Below are 23,398 nucleotides of genomic sequence, written 5' to 3'. Positions count from 1 at the left end.
ACAAAATGGCGCTACGAGCTCCAGCCGCATATGCCGCTCAGACCTCGCCTGCGATTTCTTGCATGTAAAAATGGCACATAAAGTTGCCAAATCGCATGTGAGCCTCCCGGGGAGCTCTGGGCAAACTAGTCCGACTTGTCATTAGGTCAAATCGGACCAGTGTATGGGGCCTTTAGATGGCAGCCAAGCCTTGAGCAGGCTTCCAAATATTTCCCATTTTAAAGGAACGTTTGGGTCAGCTGGTAACTTTATATTCTGTTCACCCTTTAGAGAACAGAAAATGTCTGCATGCTATATGGTAAGGCAGATGGCAGAAATGTGATGGGTCCTCTTTAAGTACCTTACTAGCCTCACATGGATTAACTTTGAAAGTCACTCTCAAAAAATTAGCAATTTGTTCTTCAAGCTGATATATTATAAGATAGCTTGCCTGAAATATGCTCGCTATTGTATGCGGCTCAATTGAAAAATTTAAGGATGAAAAGATTGCAAAATATCTCCTATATATTTGGCTACATCTGTCACTCAAAGTGGGTGTCTGTGTCTATAACGCTCTGTTCCTGGACTTTCCTCTTAATGTGTGATTGCCTTCATCTGTGCTGAACACCTTTCTGAGAAATTAACCTGTTTAAAACAGGTGATGGCAATCATACATTAAGGGGAAGTCTAGAAACAGAGCATTGTGTCCCTCCTGGAGAGGGTCATGTTGGGAGGTACAGATGGGTCTTGTCCCATCTTGGCAGGGGATGGCGCTGGCGTCGCCAGCCGCCATCCCCCGCCAGCTCCATGGCGATGGTGAGAAGGGGACGCGCGCGCACGAGAGGCGCGCGTGTCCCCTTCCGACGGCGCTTCCATCCGTTCCCCCGGGTCCCCGCCGGCTTGCCGGCGGTAACCCGGGGTCCCCGCCGCCTGCCCGCACCCCCCCTAACCCTGTCCGTCTCCCTGAGGCGGAGACGGACAGGGTTTCCGTCGCGCTAGCGACTGAGACGCGCGTGCGACGCACGCGCGTCTCAGTCTCCTCGCTGGCGTGTCGCCAGCGCAGACGTTCTGGCGACCCGCCAGCAAGGATGGGACAAGACCCATCTGTATGTGACAGAGAACCAGCCCAGTGAGCCCACAGACAGTGCCAGACACCCACTGCCTTCCCATGTTGCCCAGCACTGCTACTCCACAGCCACCAGGTGAGCGCCCCCCTCCCGCGATTTGCGGCAAAACCTCCCCCCCCCGCGCCCCCCCTCCCGCGATTCGCGGCAAAAACACCCGCTCCCCCGCGACCCCCCCTACCGCGATTCGCAGCAAAAACACCCCAGCGACCCCCCCCTCCCGCGATTCGCTGCAAAAAGACCCCCCCCACGACCCCTCCCGCAATTCGCGGCATAACCACCACCCCGCGACCCCCCCTCCCGCGAATCGCGGCAAACCCTCCCCCGTGCCCGGCCCCCCCCCCCCCCCCCCGATTCGCGGAAAAAACACCCCCCGCGACCTCCCTCCCGCGATTCGCGGCAAAAAGAACCCACCCGCGACCCCCCCTTGCACGATTGGCGACCCCCCTCCCGCGATTCGCGGCACCCCCCCCCCCCCCCCCCGCAATTCGCAGCAGCCCCAGGATTAAATGGCACATGCAAAACACTGACATGGCTATGGTCGACAATGAAAAAGGTTGACATGAGTTTTTGAAGATTTATTTTTAATTTTTTCATATTCATTGTCATGTGTCGACATGGACACCAATGAAGTGGCACACTTATGTCAACATTTACATGTGTTGACCTTTCTGTGTTGATTTTTTTTCTTGTGGCGATTCGCGTCACACCCCCCGCAACCCCCCCTCCCGCGATTCGCGGCACCCCCCGTGACCCCCTACCTCCCACAATTCGCGGCAACCCCCCACCGGAACCCCTGTGAACCCTGCCCTCCCGCGATTCGCGGCACCCACCCCCGCGACCCCCCCTCCCGCAATTTCGCGGCACCCCCCCGTGATTCGCGGCAGCTCCAGAATTAAATTGCACATGGAAAACACTGACATGGCTATGGTCGACAATGAAAAAGGTTGACATGAGATTTTGAAGTTTTTTTGTCATTTTTTTAATATTTTCATATTCATTCTCATGTGTCGACATGGACACCAATGAAGTGCCACACTTATGTCAACATTTACATGTGTTGACCTTCTGTGTTGATTTTTTCTTGTGGCGATTCGCGTCACACCCCCCCACCCCCCGCAACCCCCACTCCTGCGATTCACGGCACACACACACCCCCCCCCCCCCCCGCGATTCTCGGCACCCCACCCCTGACCCCCCCTCCCGTGATTCACGGCACACCCCCCGCGACCCCCCCTACCATGATTCGCCGCAACCCCCGCCCCCGTAACCCCCCTCCCGCGATTTGCGGCAACCCACCCCGCGATCCCCCTCCCGCGATTCTCTGCATTCCCTCCCGCGATTCGCAGCATCCACCCCCCCCACAACCCCCCCTCCTGCAATTTGCGGCACCCCCCGCGACCCCCCCTCCTGCAATTCGCGGCACCCTCCGCGACCCCCCCTCCCGCGATTCGCGGACACCTAAGTTGCAATACAGGGCATCTTTCATACAATTCTAACCATATTTCTCATATACAAACGTTCACAAATTAAGGGGGCGCAGCCCCTTACGACGGTGTGAAGAGCGCCCGTAGGGCGCGATGAATCACCTAGTTTATTAATACTCACCCACCTATACAGAATGCGGATTAAATGGCAAGCCAAAGATATTTGTAATGAAAGTGGGGAAAAAACATTCCTCAAATGATTTGTGCCAGTGAGAATGTGATGTCCCTTACCATACCAAATACAGAACTTCCACCAAACCATCTGCCAATCATTTATAGACTGTACTTATATAAATGCTAGCTAGAAGCTGATTAATTGGTTAAGATATAACTTGTCTACTTCCCCACTCATTGATTTCTCACCCATGAAAATTTTCCCACATGTTCCTTGAGCGATTTGGCAGTGGAACTGCGATTACTTTACATCAGTAGTAATCAAACTCGGTCCTTAGTACCCCCCACAAACCACCCGGCAGGTGCATTCATAACTCATGGACACATTTTTAAAGATCCACAGGTGGAGCTAATCATTTCACATATGATTCTGTGAGAAGACCTGCAAAACATGCACTGTGTTGGGGTCTCGAGGACCGAGTTTGAGAACCTGTGCTTTACATGAGCACTACAGAGAGCATCTTTACACCAGAGGTAGCCAATTTCGGTTCTTGTGAGCTACCAACTGTTTACGTTTTCTAGGTCTCCTCATAAAATCCACTAAAGTAATTAGCTGCACCGGTGGATCTTTTGTAATGTGTTAGTGAGCAATGAATTTTGTAATGTGTTAGTGAGCTGGTCTGCACCAGCTAGGTGGCATGGAAAACGTGAATGATTGGTAGCTCTCGAGGACTGGAGTTGGATACCCCTCCTCTACAATAACACTCCCTGTTGTGTCCAGAAACATGTTGCTGAAATGCAGCTAGGTTTAAAAGCTGGACAAAGTACTCGTATAACACTAGGCTTAAGGCCCCCATGCACTTGTGCAACTTCTCGGAGGGAAGAAGTCACACGCGATCCCCCGACAGCATTATATATATATATATATATATATATATATATATATATATATATATATATATATATTAGTCATTTTGCATGCGATCCCAGCAAGTGCTACATGGTACATAATATAGTGAGCAGTTAGACTTTGAAAACACTCTGAGCTCTGTTTCCAAGGTAACATGCTCCCACATCCTCCTTCTGTTTAGAACCTTTGCCTGTTAGCGGACTGACTTTGACGGCCTGTATTCACTCCTTGAAAACTAGTTAATGATTTGTTGAAGTAGTACCAAGTATAGTGGATATCATTTACATGCTTAAAATGTACCCAACTGCCTATTTAACCATTTGAGTGCCAACATATGTGAGAGCTGTTCAACATATCCGCTGAAAATTCCAGCGGCGCTCACATTTGTTATATCAATTCAAATGACAAATGGGTACAAATAGATGTTTCCTCTATAAGGTAAACATTACAGGTCACTATAATGAATAAAAATGTTTGCTTAGCAATTTTTACACCTATTTTGACAAATCCACTTGGCCCTCAAAGGGTTAAAGGAAGACGAAACAATCTATTCAGACTTGCTGCTTTAAGTTGTTACTTAGTAATGACTAATGTTCTGCAATTGCCATTGTTATTTTCCTCATAAGTGCTCTGTTCCATTGCAGTCTGGCAAATATTTCAATTTTATCTTGTTGAGAGAATTTGGTAATACGCTCCTATTAATAAGTAAATATGTGAGAGTTCGACTTTTATGTGAAATAATACATAATAGAAATGTTTTACTTCCCTCTTCCAAAATATAGATAGTTCATGGAGGAAGTAACATAAACATCAACTAAACCAGATTATTTATAGAAATCTATTAAGAGGGTTTTTTTTTTTTATATCAATAATAAATTATTAACATTTAGGCCCCTAATCTGAGGAGAAATATTTTCCAGTACTGTATATTTACCTTGTTATGGATAGAGCCAAGCAAGGTATGCAATTTTGTCACTTGGATTGATGCAAGAAGCAAAGGTTTATCAGTAAATAGGGTCACCTCTCCTCCATGGCCCTGTAAGTAAGGAAACGAAACAGGGATACAATCAATACTTTATTTCCCTCCTGCTCTTCTACATCTGAAGCTGAGGTTCACATAATAGAATCTTGGTGCTTCCCAGTACAGTTTGGGAGAGCAGCCGAGCAGCTACCTACGCTTGGCAGGAATATAAAAAGCTCTTTTTGAGAAGTCACGGACATTGTAATACAATTACAATGTCCGTGACTTTTCAAACCGGTTAATTGGATCTGCACCTTTCAGACCGCACAGATTACCGTTTTAAAACGGTAAAAAAACGGCAATATACCGTTTACAAAGTGCGGTCTGAAAGGGGCAGACATGTGAAGAAGTCCTGCCACAAATGTAATACTGTACACTGATCTTTTATTCCATTTAAGACCCAAAAAAAAACAAAAGTAAAGCTAAAGCTTTATTTACCAGCACATGAAGCTGCACTAACATTCAGTAGAATGCATGCTGGGAATTACACTGAATGTTAGTACCACTTTAAACGTTCAGCTCCAACTCTCCCAGGAGCCAGTTACTTAATTATTATAATGCACAGAAGTGTGTTTGCAACCCCGGACAGGATAGACGTTGAAAGCATATCTGTGCATAAAAAGTAACATAAAACAGTATATAGTATACTAGAGGCCAAATAGGAGGTGGAGGTGGTGGTGGTGAAAGTAGTTTTAAGCAATAAATTCTGTGGTATGGACGGTACTCTTCATCAATAAATGGAGGTCAGACCTATTACAATGTGCTAGTGACAGCCACAACCCATGCACCCAGGATACTCCTTCCCTGCTTACCTTCCTTAACCAAAAGTTTTGTGCAAAGTTGCCTTTGAAAATTTAATCAGAGGTCTCCCGAGAATATATTCTCTTCCCTCCTCCCAGACATCTTGTGGCGGCAAAGGTGTCATTTACTGACACAAGAACAACCCAAATGTCACTCCATAAAACTGGCAGACGGACATCTATTGTGCGCTGGTTTAATGTTTAATCTCTGTTAGGAAGTAACTTGGTGACTGGAATTTTTATAGTGGGATCGGTAACTTTTTCTTGTTTGCAGCCAGGAACATAGTGAATGTGGGTAGGGGGGAGGGGAGGGGGGTTGAGCTTTGGGGGTGTACATGTCCATGATTTAGATAGATGTATGTATGATATACTATATACATGTGTGTATATATACATGGAGCATATGGATAATATTGTTACTTATACCTAGATGTGTGTGCACATGATGTTGATACAAAGTTACTATTCGTTACTTCATCGAGTCTCTCTTTTTCTGTTTCAGCTCTACAGAAAAGTCATTTCCTTGGAGATCAGCAGGTATGGAGACTCTAATCCTGTAATATCTGAGAGTTCTTTTCTCCCATTGTATGACCTGGCTGAGAGAATGAAACCATTCTCTTACATCCCCCGTATATTAAGGACTGGTTCTGACTGACAGACCTCTGCACGGCCTCAGATGGCGAGTCTTTTATACAATCCATGCACAGATGCCAGTAAATGCAATTGTACATGTCTCCATCCTGTCTGAGATGGAAGGTACGTGTCTGGATCTGTCTTTCCATGCAATGGCTCATTTCAAGACAGCGACTGGTTGGCAACAATGTGAGCACACGGACCGGCCCTGACAGATCGTCTGCTCAGAGAAGGGAAGCCTATTTGTGACAGATTTCTTGTACCTAGCATGGAATTGGGAGCAGGGGAATGGAGGTGGTGATACTTATGATGACAGCATTGGGTGTACAGTCATTGGTCAGCATGCATTTCCACTTGAGGGCGCACAAACCCCTGCATTAGCCCTGCAGGTTCTTAACTGAAGGTAGGGAATCGGGCTCATTATGGATGCTTGCTACTCTAGTAGCTTTGCACTCAGTCAGAATCAGCCCTTTAAGCTCCAGTGTAAGCTATAGTTAGTAAAATCATGGTAAAATATTCCCGTATGCACCCATGCATGTATTTGTCTTGTTAAAGACCGTATCCTCACCAAACTGCACTCTTTATACAGTGGTGTCTAATGTTTTCATAATGGATTGTATTTACCATTATGTACGGAATGTGGTCAGGATCCCGACAGGTGGATCCCAGCGCTTATAATGTAAGCAGGTTCTGGCAGTGAGTATTTAGTGTTAGCTCTAAGGTTGGGTTCTAGTGGAGGATTAGGCTGCTGGAGGGGAAAGCTAGGCTTAAGCTGCGCGAAGGTTAAGCGGTGTACACACTAGATTATATTGTTAATGATTTTACTGAATGATATAATCTGAATATAATTGCTGATTACGCAGGTCATGCTCCGATGGTTGTCTCTAACCTTTGGAGACCATGCATGAGCGGACTGACAGGAAACTTGGTAAGCGAGGTAATGAAGCCCAGCACCACCACCACCACTGAGGCCACCGCGTGTATGCATTTGACTGTGCTGGGTCTCCGTTGCTCCCGATGTTGAGCTGGGTACACATAATTTAGTGTGTACCCAGGATTAGGGTTGGGCTAAGAGGGAGAGGGTTACAGATAGTATTAGGGTTCCATTACTCCCCAAGATTCATTGGCAATTTAAGAGTCTTTAGCTGCTGGGATTGTGGCCATCGGAGTCCTGACCGGCTTGGTATCAGACCCAACCTTAAAGAACATTTGTTATTTTTATTTCATGACCAAATTAAGTTTTCCTTCTCCTTTGTTCTTGTAAAAAAGTTTAATATTCGTCAATGCAAAAAGGCGCACGCTTCCATGGCAATTCCATGGCAACCTGTTGCCAGGCGCTGTGTGTGTGTGTCCCATTAGGCAGAGAATTAAAATAGTATAAAAAAAAATGAAGTTTCTCTGAAATGCTGTCCTGCTGAGTTTGGGCTTGTTCATGTTACATCTCTTTCCCAGGAACTTTAGAATATCTGCCACACACTAAAGGATGGTTCCATGGTAACAGCTGTTTTGATTGAAAAGACTTAATGGGGAAAAGCTGAACGTAAACTAACTTTCTGGAAAGAAGCAGAAAATCAGGATTACAGCAATATAAAACCAACAGATTATGGCATAATCTTTTTCTCTTTGCTGTAACATCTCCTGAGGACTTGATGTTTAAATATTGTTCCATCTATAAATTATTGTGGTACTGATATTGAAAGTTGACATTTAAGGGAAAATACTTAATTATAGCTAGTGTTTATTTTATGTATTTTTTTTAGAAGCGCTATGAATAATTACAGTGACTCTTCTTTCTCATGAAATTTTATTTCACCGAGGATGGGTGCATTAGGAGTAGAGCTGTCTCAGCATTATATACCATTCACTGACTGCAGAACAGCGCCACCTAGAGGCCAGATGAATGTGGAGGGTGGACTACTTTCTAAACTCTGCAAATGTGTTACTACCAGTTATTTATATAGCGCACACATTACATGGCGCTTTATAGAGAATATTTCAACAAACTGCAAAGTTAGGGCTATGGTGGAAATGGAACTCATGACTTTAGTGCTGTGAGGTAGTTATAATAACCATTACAGCATTCGTGCTGCTAGTATACAAGTGAGCACTGCACAGGCTTACATTGTAACCCTTTGTCTTGACCATGGGGACAATGGAACAATATTAGTCGGGATTCTCCCACCCATATCAGAACAGTTGGAAGGTATCTATTACAAAGGCAGTTTGAACTCTGTTGTCACACTTGTACAGACCTGTTTGAGGTTGTTCCCTAGCCCTCACCTCACAGCTCTCACTAGATAACCAGTCTCAGCCCACCTGCCATCGGTAGAAAACTGGGAAAGACCCCACCTGGATCCCCTTTTTTCCCACCCCACCCTGACTCACCCATGCACCTTTCTGGACACTTGCTGGAGCTAAAGGTCCCATGAAATAACCACAACCTCCCCACCGCCACCAGGTGGAGGTCCTTAACTTGGAAGCACCCACATCACTAAAGGTCCAGGAAAGTTCATTGAGAAACCTGGCCCAGCAGAAATTCCCCCAAAACTACAGTTGCATTTGAGTGCCGGACAATTTGGGGAAAGTCCTGTGCGGCACATACCCCCAAATTCTCTGCTACTACCCCAATTCTGCTACTTTGACCTTCCTGCAATTTTAAAATACAAGTATAAGGTGAGTAAAATGTCAATAGAGCGCCCTTCGCTTATCTCTGATAATAAACAAATAGGCTAAAGCTAGGGGTGCCCGACGGGATCCTGACACGCTATTCCCTGACGTCGGAATCCCGACTGTCAAAACACAGACAGCCGGGTTCCCAACGGCCACCTGCTATTTTCCCTCGTGGGGGTCCACAACCCCCATAGAGGGAGAATAGAATAGGTGGCTCGCATAGCGAGCCACCGTGCCCGCAGCGTGGTGAGCCCGCAAGGGGCTTAGTTGCGCTCACCATGCTGTCTGGGTCCGGCCAGTCGAGATCCCGACATTGGGCTAATGACTGTTGGGATCCCGACTGTTGAACCCCTGTACCACACCCAAAGCTAGATAGGCACATGGGGATGGCGGGAGAGTGAGTTACAAAGGCACATGGTGGAGAGTGATAAATGCGTGGACAGGAGAGAGATTAAAACCGGAGAAGGAACCATGGGCAGAGGAGACGAGAGTGAGAAAATCGCTTAGCTAGCGAACCTTGCGAATAACTGGTACAATATACTAGTATAAGTTATAATTGTTTTTTGATGTGTATAACCATATTTTATTTTTGCCAAACCATTTATTATCTCTGTCCCGTAACATAATGGGTTTTTTTTTTTTTTGTGAATTTTTTTTTTGTTTTTTTTTTTTACTATATTCTGCTTTTTAATAGAGAAGTTACTGGTTCTACTGAGCCTGGGAAAAACCCCACAAACACACGTTTTGGATTTGAAGTTTTTGTTTCCAAGTGCATAGTATGAAGTTACATGCAAAGCAAATAGGAGGAAATTCCGTTTATTGCGGCCATATTGATGTCGGGCAATAATTTAATGAACAAGATGAGCCACAATTTTGTATGTTTATATGCCAAAGGCACACAAAGGGGCTGATTCAGAATTGAATGCCATTACAGCTGTGTAACATAAAGTGGTTATTCGCACGCAGCGCATGCGTCAGGGCCGGCGCATACAACTTACGTTACGGACAATTTGCAGATCACTCAGATTACCATTTGAAATTGAATGTTACTGGACAGCATTGGGGCAAGTGCACATAGGATAAGTGTCCCTTGGACATATTGGTGGTATTGTGTGCTATTCAGAGGTGAGCTGTCTGTGGGTTCTCTTGTACGAAGAATAGTGCACGTGTATGCTGATAACCGCTTCCTGTGTGGATAGCTTGTGTCATGCACAGTTGTATCACAGAATTTTAACCACTGCCACTAAGCAGTCCAGTCACGTCCATTGGCAGCAATTTATATAGTACTTTGATTGATGTAGGAGTTGCATCTCTCTGTACTCAGCGGAGAGTGTGTCTGCAGCTGAGTCACAATGTTTAGACTTTAACATTCTAAGTGTTTGCAATGCAAATTCATAGGAATTTTACTTCTGGTCTTTTGAGGGAAAGATTATTGTAGTGCCCCAAATGCAATAAAAAAAAAAAAATAAGTATTCCTACTGTGGAATGGGTCTTTTGTAGCATTCATCTTCGCTTTTTCTTTTTAGTCTGAGCAATATTTTTACATCTTAATGAGTGGTCTTGTAAATGCACATCGCATCTTGAAGTAGCAATCTCATGGAAGTGGGTATTCTATTGTTTTACTTGTTGGAGGGGGGGTTTACATAAATGACTGTCAAGCTCTTACATTCATCATGATACTGTGCAGGATTATTTACAGTCCTTAATGTAACTACCATGGAAAACTCCATCACATGGAGCAGGATTTGGTGAGCAGAGCGGCTTTGGCGTTCTCACCTGAGCTCTGTCTGGGCTGTTATATCTCCCACTCTGACATGCTGAGAACAGTGTGCTTCATGTGTAATTGTGTATCCCACTGATGGAGTACAATGAGTTTTATTAGTCCCCATTCTACCAAACCAAAGGATCAAATATAATTCCATTCTTAGGCAGCCAGTGAGAGCCAACTAAATACTAATACTGTCTAAAAGCCTGTCAAAGGCTTCTGCAATGTACTTTCACTGAGCTGTGACTCTCCACCCCTAGTCACTATCTGCTCCTACCTCTAATCTGTCTTCACAGCCTCCTCTGTCCATATCCACCAAGTTTAAAACGATCAGTGTCCCTGCAACAACTGCTTTCACTTTTGTTATGACCTTTTAGCACACGAGAAATTTGCTCCATTTAAGTGCAGTCCACCTCTAGTGGTTAGCGGCAGTACTTCATCCAATAGAGTTGAGGAGTAGCCTTTTATTTATATAAGGCATGGACAAACTGTGGTCCTCCAGCTCTTGTGAAACTACACATCCCAGCATGCCTTGCCATCGTTTTAGCATTCCCTAATAGCAAAACTGTGGCAATGCATGATGTGACTTGTAGTTTCACAACAGCTGGAGGGCCATAGTTTGGACATGCCTGATTTATACAGATGGATTCAAAATGAAGCCTTACAGTAGGTTGTTTTATGTACTGATCGTCTGCATTCAGCAAATGCAGTAATTTTGTAAATCAATATTTTTGAGAATGCAGCCCATCATTAGGAGCCAATGCCTTATCAGGCATTATGTGCCACAGAGATGATGGGTGTGGCTGCGCTCGCCACCTATTCTATTCTCCCTCTATGGGGGTCATGAACCCCCACGAGGGAGAATAGCCGGTGGCCGCCAGGAACCCGTGTGTCGGTGTTTTAACAGTCGGGTTCCCGACGTTGGGTAAATGACTTGTTGGGACCCTGTCCGGCACCCGATGATCTCTAGCCAGTCATATATAGGCTGCTCTCTTATAACCATTGGTGCAGCCCCCAACATGCTGACTCTAGTATATTTGATTATATACATTAGGACTGGTTAAAACAGTGGTTCCCAACCTTTTTTCTCTCCCGTACTCCTTGATTAGGCTTTTCATTTATAAGTACCCCTCCTCTCAATTTGAAATTTCCCCCGTACTTATGAGTGGAAGTGAGCAGTATGCGTGTCCTAATATTAAGAAGTAGCCGTGGACTAGTATATGGTCAGGAATCAGGTCCGTCTTTGTCTGGCCGCTGGCTGTGTATTGTCTCTAGAGTTCCCGCTAACGCCTGTAGGATTAATGCTTCTTCCACCCATGTCAGTGGGGGACAGATGTTCGCAGGTAGCTCTCAGTGAATTGCTGGTTGGGCAAAAGCACGAGGAGACGCTGATGACGCTGCAGATAGAACTGGAAATAACACAACGTGGCTTGTTTCCATGGCAATGGTAGACTTCTTTTGCCATTGGGAGACTTTTTCTTCTTCCGCCATTACCAATATTATTTCCAAGTACCCCCAACTGGTCTGCAGAGTACCCCAGGTTGGGAACCACTGGGTTAAAATATCCCTAATAAATCTATAGAATGTGTGTGCTATATTTACATATATAAGAAGCGTGGGACTTTTTTGTGTGTGTGTGGGGGGGGGGGGGTGTTGTGGTGGTTATTGCATCTTGTGGTTGTGTCACTTCCTCTTATTATCTGCATCAGCTGGTTTGCCAGAGTTTCTGCGGAAATAATTTTTCCGCACTGTGAAGTGCTCTCTGATTTTTTTATAGCATGTTAACAAGGCTGAGCGGTTTGGAGCGCGGGATTAGTGCCATTCCAGTCTCTCCATAAGGTGATTGTATGCAGTCATCACAACCCAATCAGCAGCAATAATGCACGCACCAAGCCCAAAATATTTGCATAGCACTTGAAGCCATCGAGCAGCAGCAGACCTAAAATTAAATCATCTGAATGGGTTCTTGGCATCCCGTGGAATGAGTTCATTTAAAGAAATGATCTTGATGAGATGTTGGAACCTGCCACCGGTTTATTTATTTATTTCCCACCGACGCCTTCACAGCTTGCCTGTTTCCTATTTATGATCATTTTTGTGACAATTCAACTCTGTTCAATTCAGAATCTGAGTGATGTTCATAATCGTCTCGCCTCACACATGTTTTAAAGTGTCTGCAATCCCACACTTGATTAAATTTATGAAGTATGCAAATTATTCCTGCAACCTCTGGTTACCAGCTAAGCAGAGTGGCTTATTGTGTTTGTTGGATATTATGGTGGCTTTTTTAAATTTAATTTCATTATTTTCTCCTATTAGTTACTGCCAAAAGTATTTTTGTGTGCATGTTTATATGCTTTTGAGCTGTTTATTAATTTACTTTTGCTTGCGTGACTGTTACAGAGAATTGAAAGACACTTAAGCTAATGCGTTTGCAGTTGTGCTAATGTTCATTGGGAATTGTTTTTTCTCTATCCAATTGGTCTTAATTTGTGGTTGGTTTGTGCAGGAAAGCTCACAGAAATCTAATTTGCTCTTCGAAACAATGAACCATTTATAAGCGAGTCACTATTACTGTGGGTTTGTGAGGTTTCTGCAGGGCTGTTTGGCTTTTATAATGAGAGATACGAGTGGACTTAACACACAACAGTCTGATGTGGGCTCTAGGTCAGAGGATGGGAAGCCCTGGTTATCCTGCTCTGTATCATTGTCAGAGAGCCTGGCGCAGTACATTGGCAGATACTATGCCTTTGACGACTACATACTTTGAATGTTAGCAGATGGTATACGATTTTAAATTGTATAAGCACCCCTAATGGGTGTTTTCAATGTTAAATGTGCCCCCTATAAGATAAATAATTGTATAAGCACCGTAATAGGTGCTTACAATGTTAAAAGCACCCCCATGCCACCCGTACTATCAACGCCAACCCGAAGCAGGGCGAGCGGCGGCTGTACGCGTCCTCCGACCTTTTCATACCCCCACTATCCACGTCGGCGTGGAGTTGATTTTATATAGTGTGGCGAGCCACCGAGCCCGAAGCGTGGCAAGCGCACGTGGAATACATGTGAAGTAATGCACGTCCCCTCGCTGCGCTCACCACGCTTCGGGCTCTGTGGCTCGCTGCGCTCTCCACACTATATAAAATCAACTCCACGCCGACGTGGATAGTGGGGGTATGAAAAGGTCGGATGATGCGTACCGCCGCCCCTCGCGGGCTCGCTGCGCTCGCCACGCTTCGGGTTGGCATTGATAGTGGCAGTGGCGTGGGGGGGCATTTAACATTGTAAGCACCTATTAAGGGGCTTTTACAATTAAAAATCGTATAGGGGGACCATTTAGCATTGAAAAAACCCATTAGGGTGCTTATACAATTTAAAATCGCATTGTATTCCATTGTAGGCCATATACAATGGTATACAATTTTAAATTGAATACAATGCCATACGACTGAATATCGTGGGCGCCGTGCTAGGAAACAAGTACCGATTGTTATTATATTTATGTAAAGCACATACATACTGCATCATGCTAGTGTATGTACTCGCACAAACACAAATATCATGCGCATTAGATTCACATATACATAAACACACTGATCACCCTAAAGCTCCGTACACACGTTTTTATCAGCGACCAGTGATAGTTCCTCATGAAAATGAGACCCACTACGGGTGCCGGACAGTTTCCCGTCAGTCGGGATCCCGACGGCCACCGACTATTTTCCCTCGTGCGGGTTCACGACCCCCATAGAGGGAGAGTAGAATAGGTGGCGTGCCCGCAAGGGGCTATGTTGCGCTCACCCCGCTGCCCGAGTCCGGCCAGTCGGGATCCCGATGTCGGGCTAATGACTGTCGGGATCCCGACTGTCAGGACCATATACCACGCCACACTCTACCGGGGAAGCCGCTGGTCACAGGAGCATGCTCCAGTGACCATTGCAGGGCCAGTCAATGGAGCACGCTCTCATCGTCCATCGCCCTGTACACACAGGGAAATGGTCGCTCAGTGACCATATCTCCATCTATATCCGCTGAAACTGCCCCGGGTTTTTGGGGATCTAAATGGATGCTGCTCAAATCAGATATGATGCTATACAAGGAAAAATATGTATATACACATATCAGAGAGCTGTATGACCAGATATTGTATGATAAAAGTTTCCAGAATGCTCTGGATGTGGAAAAAACATTGAATGTCTGAGGAGAGTTGTCAATGTTTTTGGGGCACTGCTCAGCCTACTGAGCTTTCTCTGACACAGTAAGTGCTGGGCCACACACAGTAGCCAAGCAGGTCCCCATGTAGCGGGACCCACTTTGCCGCAAGGAGGCTGTGTGGGGTCACACACAGGGTGTGGCCGGATCCTGCAGAACAGGATCTGGCCTCTGCTGACGAGATTTCTAGTGCGCACCGTGTGAACACACACACACACACACACACATATGTTATTTGTATTATTCCAGAAAGGACCATAGGACCCGGCGGCTGTATGCAGGCTCTTTGCAGCCAGGCGGGTCCCGCTGAATGGGAACTGCTTGGCCGCTATCTGTGGCTCAGGTGTCTCGCTTCCTGCGACCATAGTGCTACGCAACAGTTCGATAATCAACTGATGTGCCACCAACTCACTGACTTTGCACACAGCCACTTGGAGTCTCAAAAACGGCCAGTGGGCATTTCAATACAAATACCAGCAGCTGTATCATTTGCATATGTTTGCACTGTTGGCATTAGGATACATCTCAATCCGAACCATACTCACAAGGATAATATAGGTACATGTTGGACGGAAAACTGATATGCCAGTACCCTTCTCTAGACACCCAACCGTGATCCAATACACAGACCGTACTCCAATTCTCATTATAGGGATCCAATCCTTCCCTTTTTTAATGTGATTGTTCTACAAGAACTCTTGTTCGTTTCACTGTTTTGTATTTATTTGAGAGTTCATGTCTAACACTTGGAGGCATACACTTTATTCGTATTAAAGATCGAGGACTGTGATAGCAAATCTAAAGGATCATTTGACTTTGTGGGTTTTTTCCTTTTTCCCTGCACAGATTACAAAACTGTTTAAATGTCACAAGTTCATGTTTTATTTTTTTGTTTCAGATGCATCATCCGGAGGTCCCCCTAAGCCTAGACTGCCTGACTCTACCCTTTCCAACCACTTCCTCATCAGATCTGACCCAGAACCAGTAACTATGTACTCCCCAGAACAGACGTCTCTCCATGAAAGTGAGGGTCTGTTCTATGCTCTTTTTGTTTATTACCAAAATACCTTTCAGGTCATTATTTTGTACTCCTTACTTATACTGTGCCCCTCATCCTTCTCTCTTTGCTTTCAGGATCTTTAGGTAATTCCAGGAGCTCAACACAAATGAACTCCTACTCTGATAGCGGGTACCAGGAAGCCGGGACCTTCCATAACCACAATGTGAGCAAAGCCGAACTTCGCCAGCAACATTCCTTCTCCGGATCTACTAGTAACCACATGGTGAGGACATCAAGGGCTGAAGGTCAGACCTTTGCCCAGGTAATTCTTTGGGAGGGTGTAGTGTTACGTTCTACGCTTCCACTATCTTGCTTCTACCTCCGTATAAGGGCAACTTTCTGCAGATGTATATTGTTGTGCTCACATAATAATAAGTGACAGGAGTGAATCTTGTCGTTCAGAAGTTATAACTGTAATACCAAATGGTTTCCTGGCATTACACTGCAGAAGATGCCATCTGTAACTGGTATAATAAAAGTGAGTAAGTGGAAGGGGGAAGTCGTTTATCAGGAGTTTGATGCTTTTGTTTCATTAGGGAAAGAGCACGGTCTTTGATTGTTACCCAGAGGGATTTGTATTAGTGCTTAACCCTGCTGCCTGTGTTTCCTGGGTATGGCAGGTGTATCGGAGCTAGAAGCCAGCTCCAAGAGCTCTGTGGGGCTGATCGTTCTCTTACTCTATATGTTCTCCTGCTGGCGTGTGGGATCAGAGATCAAGTATAACTAGAGTTAGGGGTTCTTGTGTATAGGGGTTTGGATTTACTCTGTTGGCTTCTTTAAAACGGAAATGAAAAGGTTGGAACAATAATGATTATATAAATTCACATTCCTAAGAGAATTACAGTTGCAAGATGAATAAACACCTGAAGTAGTTGTAATATAATTGCGTGGAATGCTAATGAAACCTAGACAAGTCAATTTTGCTGCACTAGTGCCAAACAGCCCCTCTCTGCGCGCCAGGTTGCAATGTGATGTTGCTAGGGAATGCTAGGGGAATATATTGAATCATTTTATATACGCCAATAAATCTGTATACAAAGTACTACAGTGCGACATTCGCAGATTTTTTCCATGCCAAGTCTATACATACACTGTCACACACAGAAAGCACATGATTGGATTAAATGCCATCTGGGACCTGGGGGCTCACAAACAACAAGTGTCTTACCTCACATGGTAAATTTAGGCTAGGTGTATAAAGAGACATCTGTAGTAGTCACTGCTTGTATTCTGTGCAATTTAATTAACTGAAATCTCTCTTTTTTTAGCCACCAAATGCTATGGCAGCCAACCGAGCAGTTCGGCGTGTTAGCTCCGTTCCGTCAAGGTCACAGTCGCCTTCTTATGTCATTGGAACTGGTGTATCTCCATCTAGAGGGTCACTGAGAACTTCTCTGGGAAGTGGGTATGGTTCCCCAACGGTTACAGATTCCCAACCTCCTCCTCCTCCTGCAAACACCTACTCTTCTACAACCTTACCTTCTCAGAGAGCAGCTTCTCCTTACACCATACGGAGGTCTAATTCGCCGACCGGTGTGCGACGGATCACTTCTATCACTTCTAGGCAAAACACCAACCCTAATGGTATGACGTCCGCTTATCAAACCTTAGGCACCTCCGTCAGGGTTGGTTCCCCACTAACTTTATCAGATGCACAAAATAGAGTTGGGTCGTCGTGCCAAGCCCCTATGGGATCATCATCTTCTCCGAAGCGAGCTGGAATGACTGCAGTTCCACAGCACATGGGGACTTTGCCGAGAAATGTGCATGATATTGACCAGTATGGTCATCAGCCTTATGACATCTATGAAAGAATGGTTCCACCAAGGCCGGACAGTCTTACAGGTCGGTACAAAGCAGTCTGTATACTTTTAGGAATACTGTGAATGCGCACTTTCTTGTATCAGATTACACAAATGCAGCAGAACAGGTAATATATAAAATTTGAGTAAGTATATAAGAAGTAGCATGGATGGTGTAATGGTTTGCATTATTGTGTCCCAGCATTTTATTCCTAGATTCGATTCCCACAATTGCATATTCTGTGTGGAGTTTGTATATTATCCCCATACATGTGTGTTTCCTCTGGGTATTCCAAAAAAATATACTCATGCATTGTACTTACCCCTCTATATTACCGCGTCTGCATCTCGGCACTGCGGCCATTTCCGAGTGTTTTGCGCATGCGCACTGGATATGTCCCTGGAAATAAGACACAGGCGCCATGTTCCCGGAGACCTGTGAATGCCCAGTAGACTGGCATAATGCTAGAGTCTAATTGCGGCCAGAGAGGAGGAGGAAGCCCGCAGCGGAGGCTGCACGCGGGTCCTCTCCTCTCTTGAAACTCCTCTAAATATACTGTTCGGTTAATTGGCTCCAGACAAAAATGAACCAGTGTGTGTGATAGGGAATGTAGATTGTAAACTCTACTGGGGGCGTTTTTTGCTCAGTGCTGCAGAATATGTGAGAGTTCTATAAATAACTGGTAAAAAAAATACAAATTTTGGCCCAGTTTTTATAAATGACATGGGGCTCAAGGTAAAATGACTTTTACTATGCCCATGCTGTACAACAATGTTTGAGCCGAGCTGTTTTAATAGGTCACTGAGCAGTATATTAATGAAGGATGGTAATGACGGCTCTGCACCGTGCATGTCGTCAGCAGGTTTGCGTAGATAATTTGCCTGTTTGGTTTTTCTCTCTGTTTAATGACGGTCTTGTACAGTAAAGAAAACTTGGCGATTAAGATTCTGCGCCTTCCTGTGTCATTCTGCATTCTGAGACCTTCCTCTGTTGTGCCTTGGGCAGAATGTACATGAATTCCAAACCGTAGAGTACCTTTTAGATGAAACGATTATCTTAGAAATTTAGATCAGAGAAATCATGCCAGGTGGGAATGGCAATTATCAATAACGAATTGCCCAATTTCCTCGTGCTATTTTTTCATGTAATTGCCTTTAGATGAATAGAATTCAGTCGAAGAAATAATTGTCGGTATAAGGTAGCCAAGAATAGGTGTTTAAATGCGGAAGCGGTGCGTGCACAAGAAGCGATTGCCGGATTGCTTACAATTACAGCGGGACTGATGAGATGGGCATAGGCTTAATGTCATGTTTGTAGATGAATGAGATCTCCTAATTATTATGTTTGTAAAAAGCTAATAACCGTTTCAGAGAATCACGTCTTGTTAAAGATCTGATGCTCCTGCTGTGTGTCGCTCAACATTGTGTTGATAGAATATCTTCTCAGGAAACTTGGTGGTCTATGACATAGTTATTACTTGCCTAGTGATGAGTTGGTGGTGTTATAAAAGGAGGAGGGTTTTTCATGTTTTCATTCTTCCCCATGTAGTTCTCCAACTGCACTTCATCTCGTCACCTTTTCCAACTTAGCCGACACTGGTGCAGATGTATTAAGCCTTAACAAGAGATAAATGCAAGGGTGATCAGGAGAGATAAACGTCCAGCCAATCAGCTCCTTACTGACTTTTTTCAAACACAGCCTGTAACATGGCAGTCGGCAGGTGATTGGCTGGACATTTATCTCTCCTTATCACACTTGAATGTATCTCATGTTAAGGCTTAATACATCTGCCCCTATGTGCCGGCACTCACCTATTCAATGCTGCTGTTAAAGAGAACAATGAAGCGGTCAGATCTGACGTTTTTCGACAATACAGTCCTGGGATTCCGACTGTCACAACATTTGGAATCCCATATTGAATACCCCCTGGGTACACACTTTATGATCTTTTATTTGCATTGTCGACAAACAATGAATCAGCTGGCCAATCGGCATGTGAGTACAAATGTCATTCCCACTGGCAGGAACAGCTAACGCTGACCTCAATAATGATTCATGTGGCCAGTCATATCGGGTGGTGGATTGCTAAGTGTGTGAGCGCGAGATTGTTTGAGTTTAAACCATATCAGTCTTTATATTAGAGCCTTGATGGCTAACCTTGACGCTCCAGGTGTTGTTGAACTACACATCCCAGCATGCTTTGCTACAGTTTTGCTATTTGACCATTCTAAAACTGATGCAGGGCATGCTGGGATGTGTAGTTCAACAACAACTGGAGTGTCAAGGTTGTTGGGCAAGGTTAATATTCTCAATTGTAGTCGATGTGAATGGAAAAGTATAAAAACATGAATAATTTTTTTTTTTTTTTTTAAATTGTCGACCATAGGAACTGGTCAACGTAATGCATGTGGAATGGCTGTCGACCTGTCATCTAGATCCCATATAGCATAGCTCTGATGACCATTTTGTAGGTTTTAGTCTTAACTGGTCTCATTGCGCTCAGTAGATGTGGCCAATATGACCACCATTTTCAGTTAAACATCAGCCCTACGGATCAGACAGTGATCCGTTAAATAGAAAATGTAGTGCAGCTTTCTTACTGATGTGATTGAATCTGCTGTCCTAGTCCGCCTGTACTAAATGTGGCACCATTGGGTCATTCAGCACTGATGTGTGGCTAGCCAGATCTCGTTTTGCCTGTGCGTGTGGCCGCTTTCTACAATAAAGTACAGTAGGTTGATTTATTAGGCCTACCAGAAGTTTTAGTAGTCTACTAATGATTCTTTTTATGTTGCTTATTATAGAAATTTGGATTTTATTAGCAATTAATAAGAATTTTGCTTAAGCGAGTATTTTTCCAGCCTGCTCAGTCAATAAGAGAAGGATTCTAATGATGAACGGAATTAGGAATTAGACTTCTGCCGGCTTGTGCACTGCTAAAACCGCCAGTAGTCTACACTTTATGAAAATATTCACTATATGGTGTCCGATCGGTGTCATGGGTCGCTTGTTTATAATTGTACAAACTTGTGAATCTGTATGTGTGTGGTGAAATATATAGTAATCCTTCTCTCCAAATGTAAATCATAAGAATATTGTGTCTTAAAGATTTCCATGATCGCACATGAAGGCACAGCGAACCACTTGTGGCGCCTTATAAATAAAATGTAATAATAATCGCCCCGTGTGTACACATGGGCGATAGCAATGTCCGGCCATACAGCGTCGCTATCACCTGGGCAAATACACTGCAGGCAAGGCTATTTTGGGTGTGGTATGCCAGGCCGACGGTCGGTATACCAACATTGGAATCCCGACTGCCGGTACTCCTGGGGCGACCGCAAAGAAGCCCCTTGCGGGCTGAGTGGCTCGCTGTGCTATCCACTTGTTTTATTATCTCTCTGTGGGGGTTGTTGACCCCCACAAGGGAGAATAGCCCCTGTAAGTCGGGATTCCGATGTGGCTGTCTAAATTCACTGCCTGTCTCAGTGTATTTGGCTGCAGCTTGGTGGAAGGCAGGATATAGTTAGCAGTCGTATCTTTGACAGCTAACTACGGCCATAATTCAGGTTGGCTTGGTAAACTGCGAACACCGCAGCTTACCGAGCGCCTGAGACGCCACCCAGCCAAATCTCCGCCCCCCTCGTGGTCCGATCCCATTGGGACCAAGCCAAGTGATGTGTACAAGAACACATCCCCTCACATGCCTCCCCTAGCAGGAGAAAGCATTCCATGGACGTCGACCATCAAATTATTTCTCCTGCCTTCGCAAAAAAAATAAGTCCGTCCCAACTGACTTTTATCTGCGAGCGCTAGGAGGAAGACCGGGCAAGCCCGTGTACCCATGGGAAAGGCCATAATTTTCATGGGAACACCCATAAAATGCTCAGCGTTCCCATGGACGAGCCACGTTTTCGCCCTCGGCCCTCTCTCCCCGCAGCGAATGGCCAGGCGAGTGTAACTTACTGAAAGCCGTTTGCTGTCTGGTTTTTCTGATGCAACCATAAGGGCTAGGACCGAATTTGTATCGCCAGGAGGGAACCAAAATCGGCCCTTACATATTGGTTGGGACTCTGGTTTATACCCCTTTCACACCAAACGCAAATTACCAGGTTAAAGCTTTTCAACCTGAGAATATGCTGAAAAACCCAATTTTTTCTTTGGTGCGAAAGGCTCAACACGGTCTTAAATCCCTGCACTTGACCAGGGCCCTTGAAACGGGATTTAAGACCTGTATTGACCCTTTCACACCACAGAAAAACCCAGGTTTTTCAGGAAATTCCTGGGATGAAAAGCTTGAACCCGGTAATATGCGATTGGTGTGAATTGGGGTCATGCTGCAGCTGGAAAAATGACCAAATGACCCAGCACTCAAAAATGCCGGGTAATTGCCGGAGGGGGGGGGGGGGCGGTGTGAAAGGGGTACTAGTGATAATCCCGTGTGTACACCCCTGGTGCTCTCGCATAGGACACACTAAATTAAGTGGACATCTGTAGTCCTTAAAATCTACATCTGGCGGTTTGTTGTCATTTTCAGACAGTTGGGGGAACTAAACCGTACGTGCACTGCTCTCTAAGCCCATAGAAGGGTCTCTTTAGCTGGGGATGAAGCCCATACAGTTTACTGTTCACATTTGTAGAATAATAGCAGACAAGCTAATATGCAGAGCACTTTCCACTCACAGGCATTGTGCACTGTGCTTATATAAAGAAACTTTTATTAATAAATATGTGGACAAGTTAAAAAATCTACTTATTAATTTTTCTCCTCTGCGCAGTAGGGTTCCTGTCAGTCTTTGTTTGAAGTACATTTCAGGGGATTTACAGTTTGTAACATCGTATAACCTGTCATAATATATATATGCTTAATTTCCGTTTGTTGAAACCGAATGTATTTTTTGTTTTTTTTTTATTTGTTTTGTTTTCCTTTAAGTTGTATGTCTGTTATTAAACCATATTGCATTTGGTTTTATGGAAGAGAACTTCACTGAAATTGCTGAACTGAAGCATTTTCCTGACTTTTCTATAGCGATTCACCGCATAAACTACACACATCTCAGTATTGTCCTAACCTTTTTCAGAGACGCTCAGCTAATGTCATGTTTTATTTATTCGGTTTGACTGTAAATTGAGCAATTGCCTGTTGCAGGGCGATGTTGAGATGTTCTCAGTTTCATAATAGCTGTCGTTATGTGGATAGAACTTCCTAGTCTTGTGGCTCTGAGATGTTAAACTATGATGGGTGATAAACTCAGTGATTGTGAATGCAGCAGAATACTTTATACTGCTGTGCTAACACTTCCAGGTTGTAAATGAAAGAGCCAGTGTCACATGATGGCCAGCCTGGTATCTGAGGGTTACATTTATTAAGCCTAGTGAAGTGATAAAGCTGTTGGTGATAACTCACCAGCCAATCAGCACCTGACTAATCAAGTTACAGGCTGGGTTTGAAAAATTTCAGTTAGCTGATTTACTGGTGCGTTCCCACTAGCCACTTTATCACTTCACTAAGCTTACAATATCTGCCCCTAAGCCTGGTGAAGTGATAAAGTGGAAGGTGATCACGCAGCACATCAGCTTCTAACTGTCAAGTTACAGGCTAGGTGTAAAATGGCATTTATGAGCGGACTGGCTGCTGCGTTATCACCATCCACTTTAACACTGCACCAGGCTTAATGTGCCCCTGAGGGTCAGTGTAAACGATGAGAGCAATTAATAAGAGCCAGATCCATATTGTATGAATTTCTAAACGTTTTTTTGCCACCCAGTGGAGGCAGATCCGGCCTCATCCGTTATTAAGACCTGTTAATAGATTAG

General features: G+C 44.7%; 1 protein-coding gene across 7 annotated transcripts in view; it reads left to right on the top strand.

Moving 5' to 3' along the window:
• PKP4 (plakophilin 4) overlaps window positions 1-23,398 on the top strand; it is a 247,002-nt gene that overhangs the window by 147,263 nt on the left and 76,341 nt on the right. For 4 of the 7 annotated variants that reach the window (XM_083154010.1, XM_083154011.1, XM_083154006.1 and 1 more), the window contains 4 exons: window positions 5,938-5,972; window positions 15,617-15,748; window positions 15,853-16,040; window positions 17,047-17,623. In XM_083154010.1, the coding sequence (XP_083010136.1) occupies window positions 5,938-5,972; window positions 15,617-15,748; window positions 15,853-16,040; window positions 17,047-17,623 (932 nt within the window). The remainder of the gene's footprint in view (window positions 1-5,937; window positions 5,973-15,616; window positions 15,749-15,852; window positions 16,041-17,046; window positions 17,624-23,398) is intronic. The other 3 variants (XM_083154013.1, XM_083154007.1, XM_083154009.1) reach the window with 2 other exon arrangements.

The sequence above is a fragment of the Crinia signifera genome, chromosome 7 (genome assembly GCF_055691185.1).
Source record: "Crinia signifera chromosome 7, ASM5569118v1, whole genome shotgun sequence".
Taxonomy (NCBI): Eukaryota; Metazoa; Chordata; class Amphibia; order Anura; family Myobatrachidae; genus Crinia; species Crinia signifera.
Note: the sequence above shows the minus strand (reverse complement) of the source record. Positions and strands in the feature narration are given on the sequence as shown.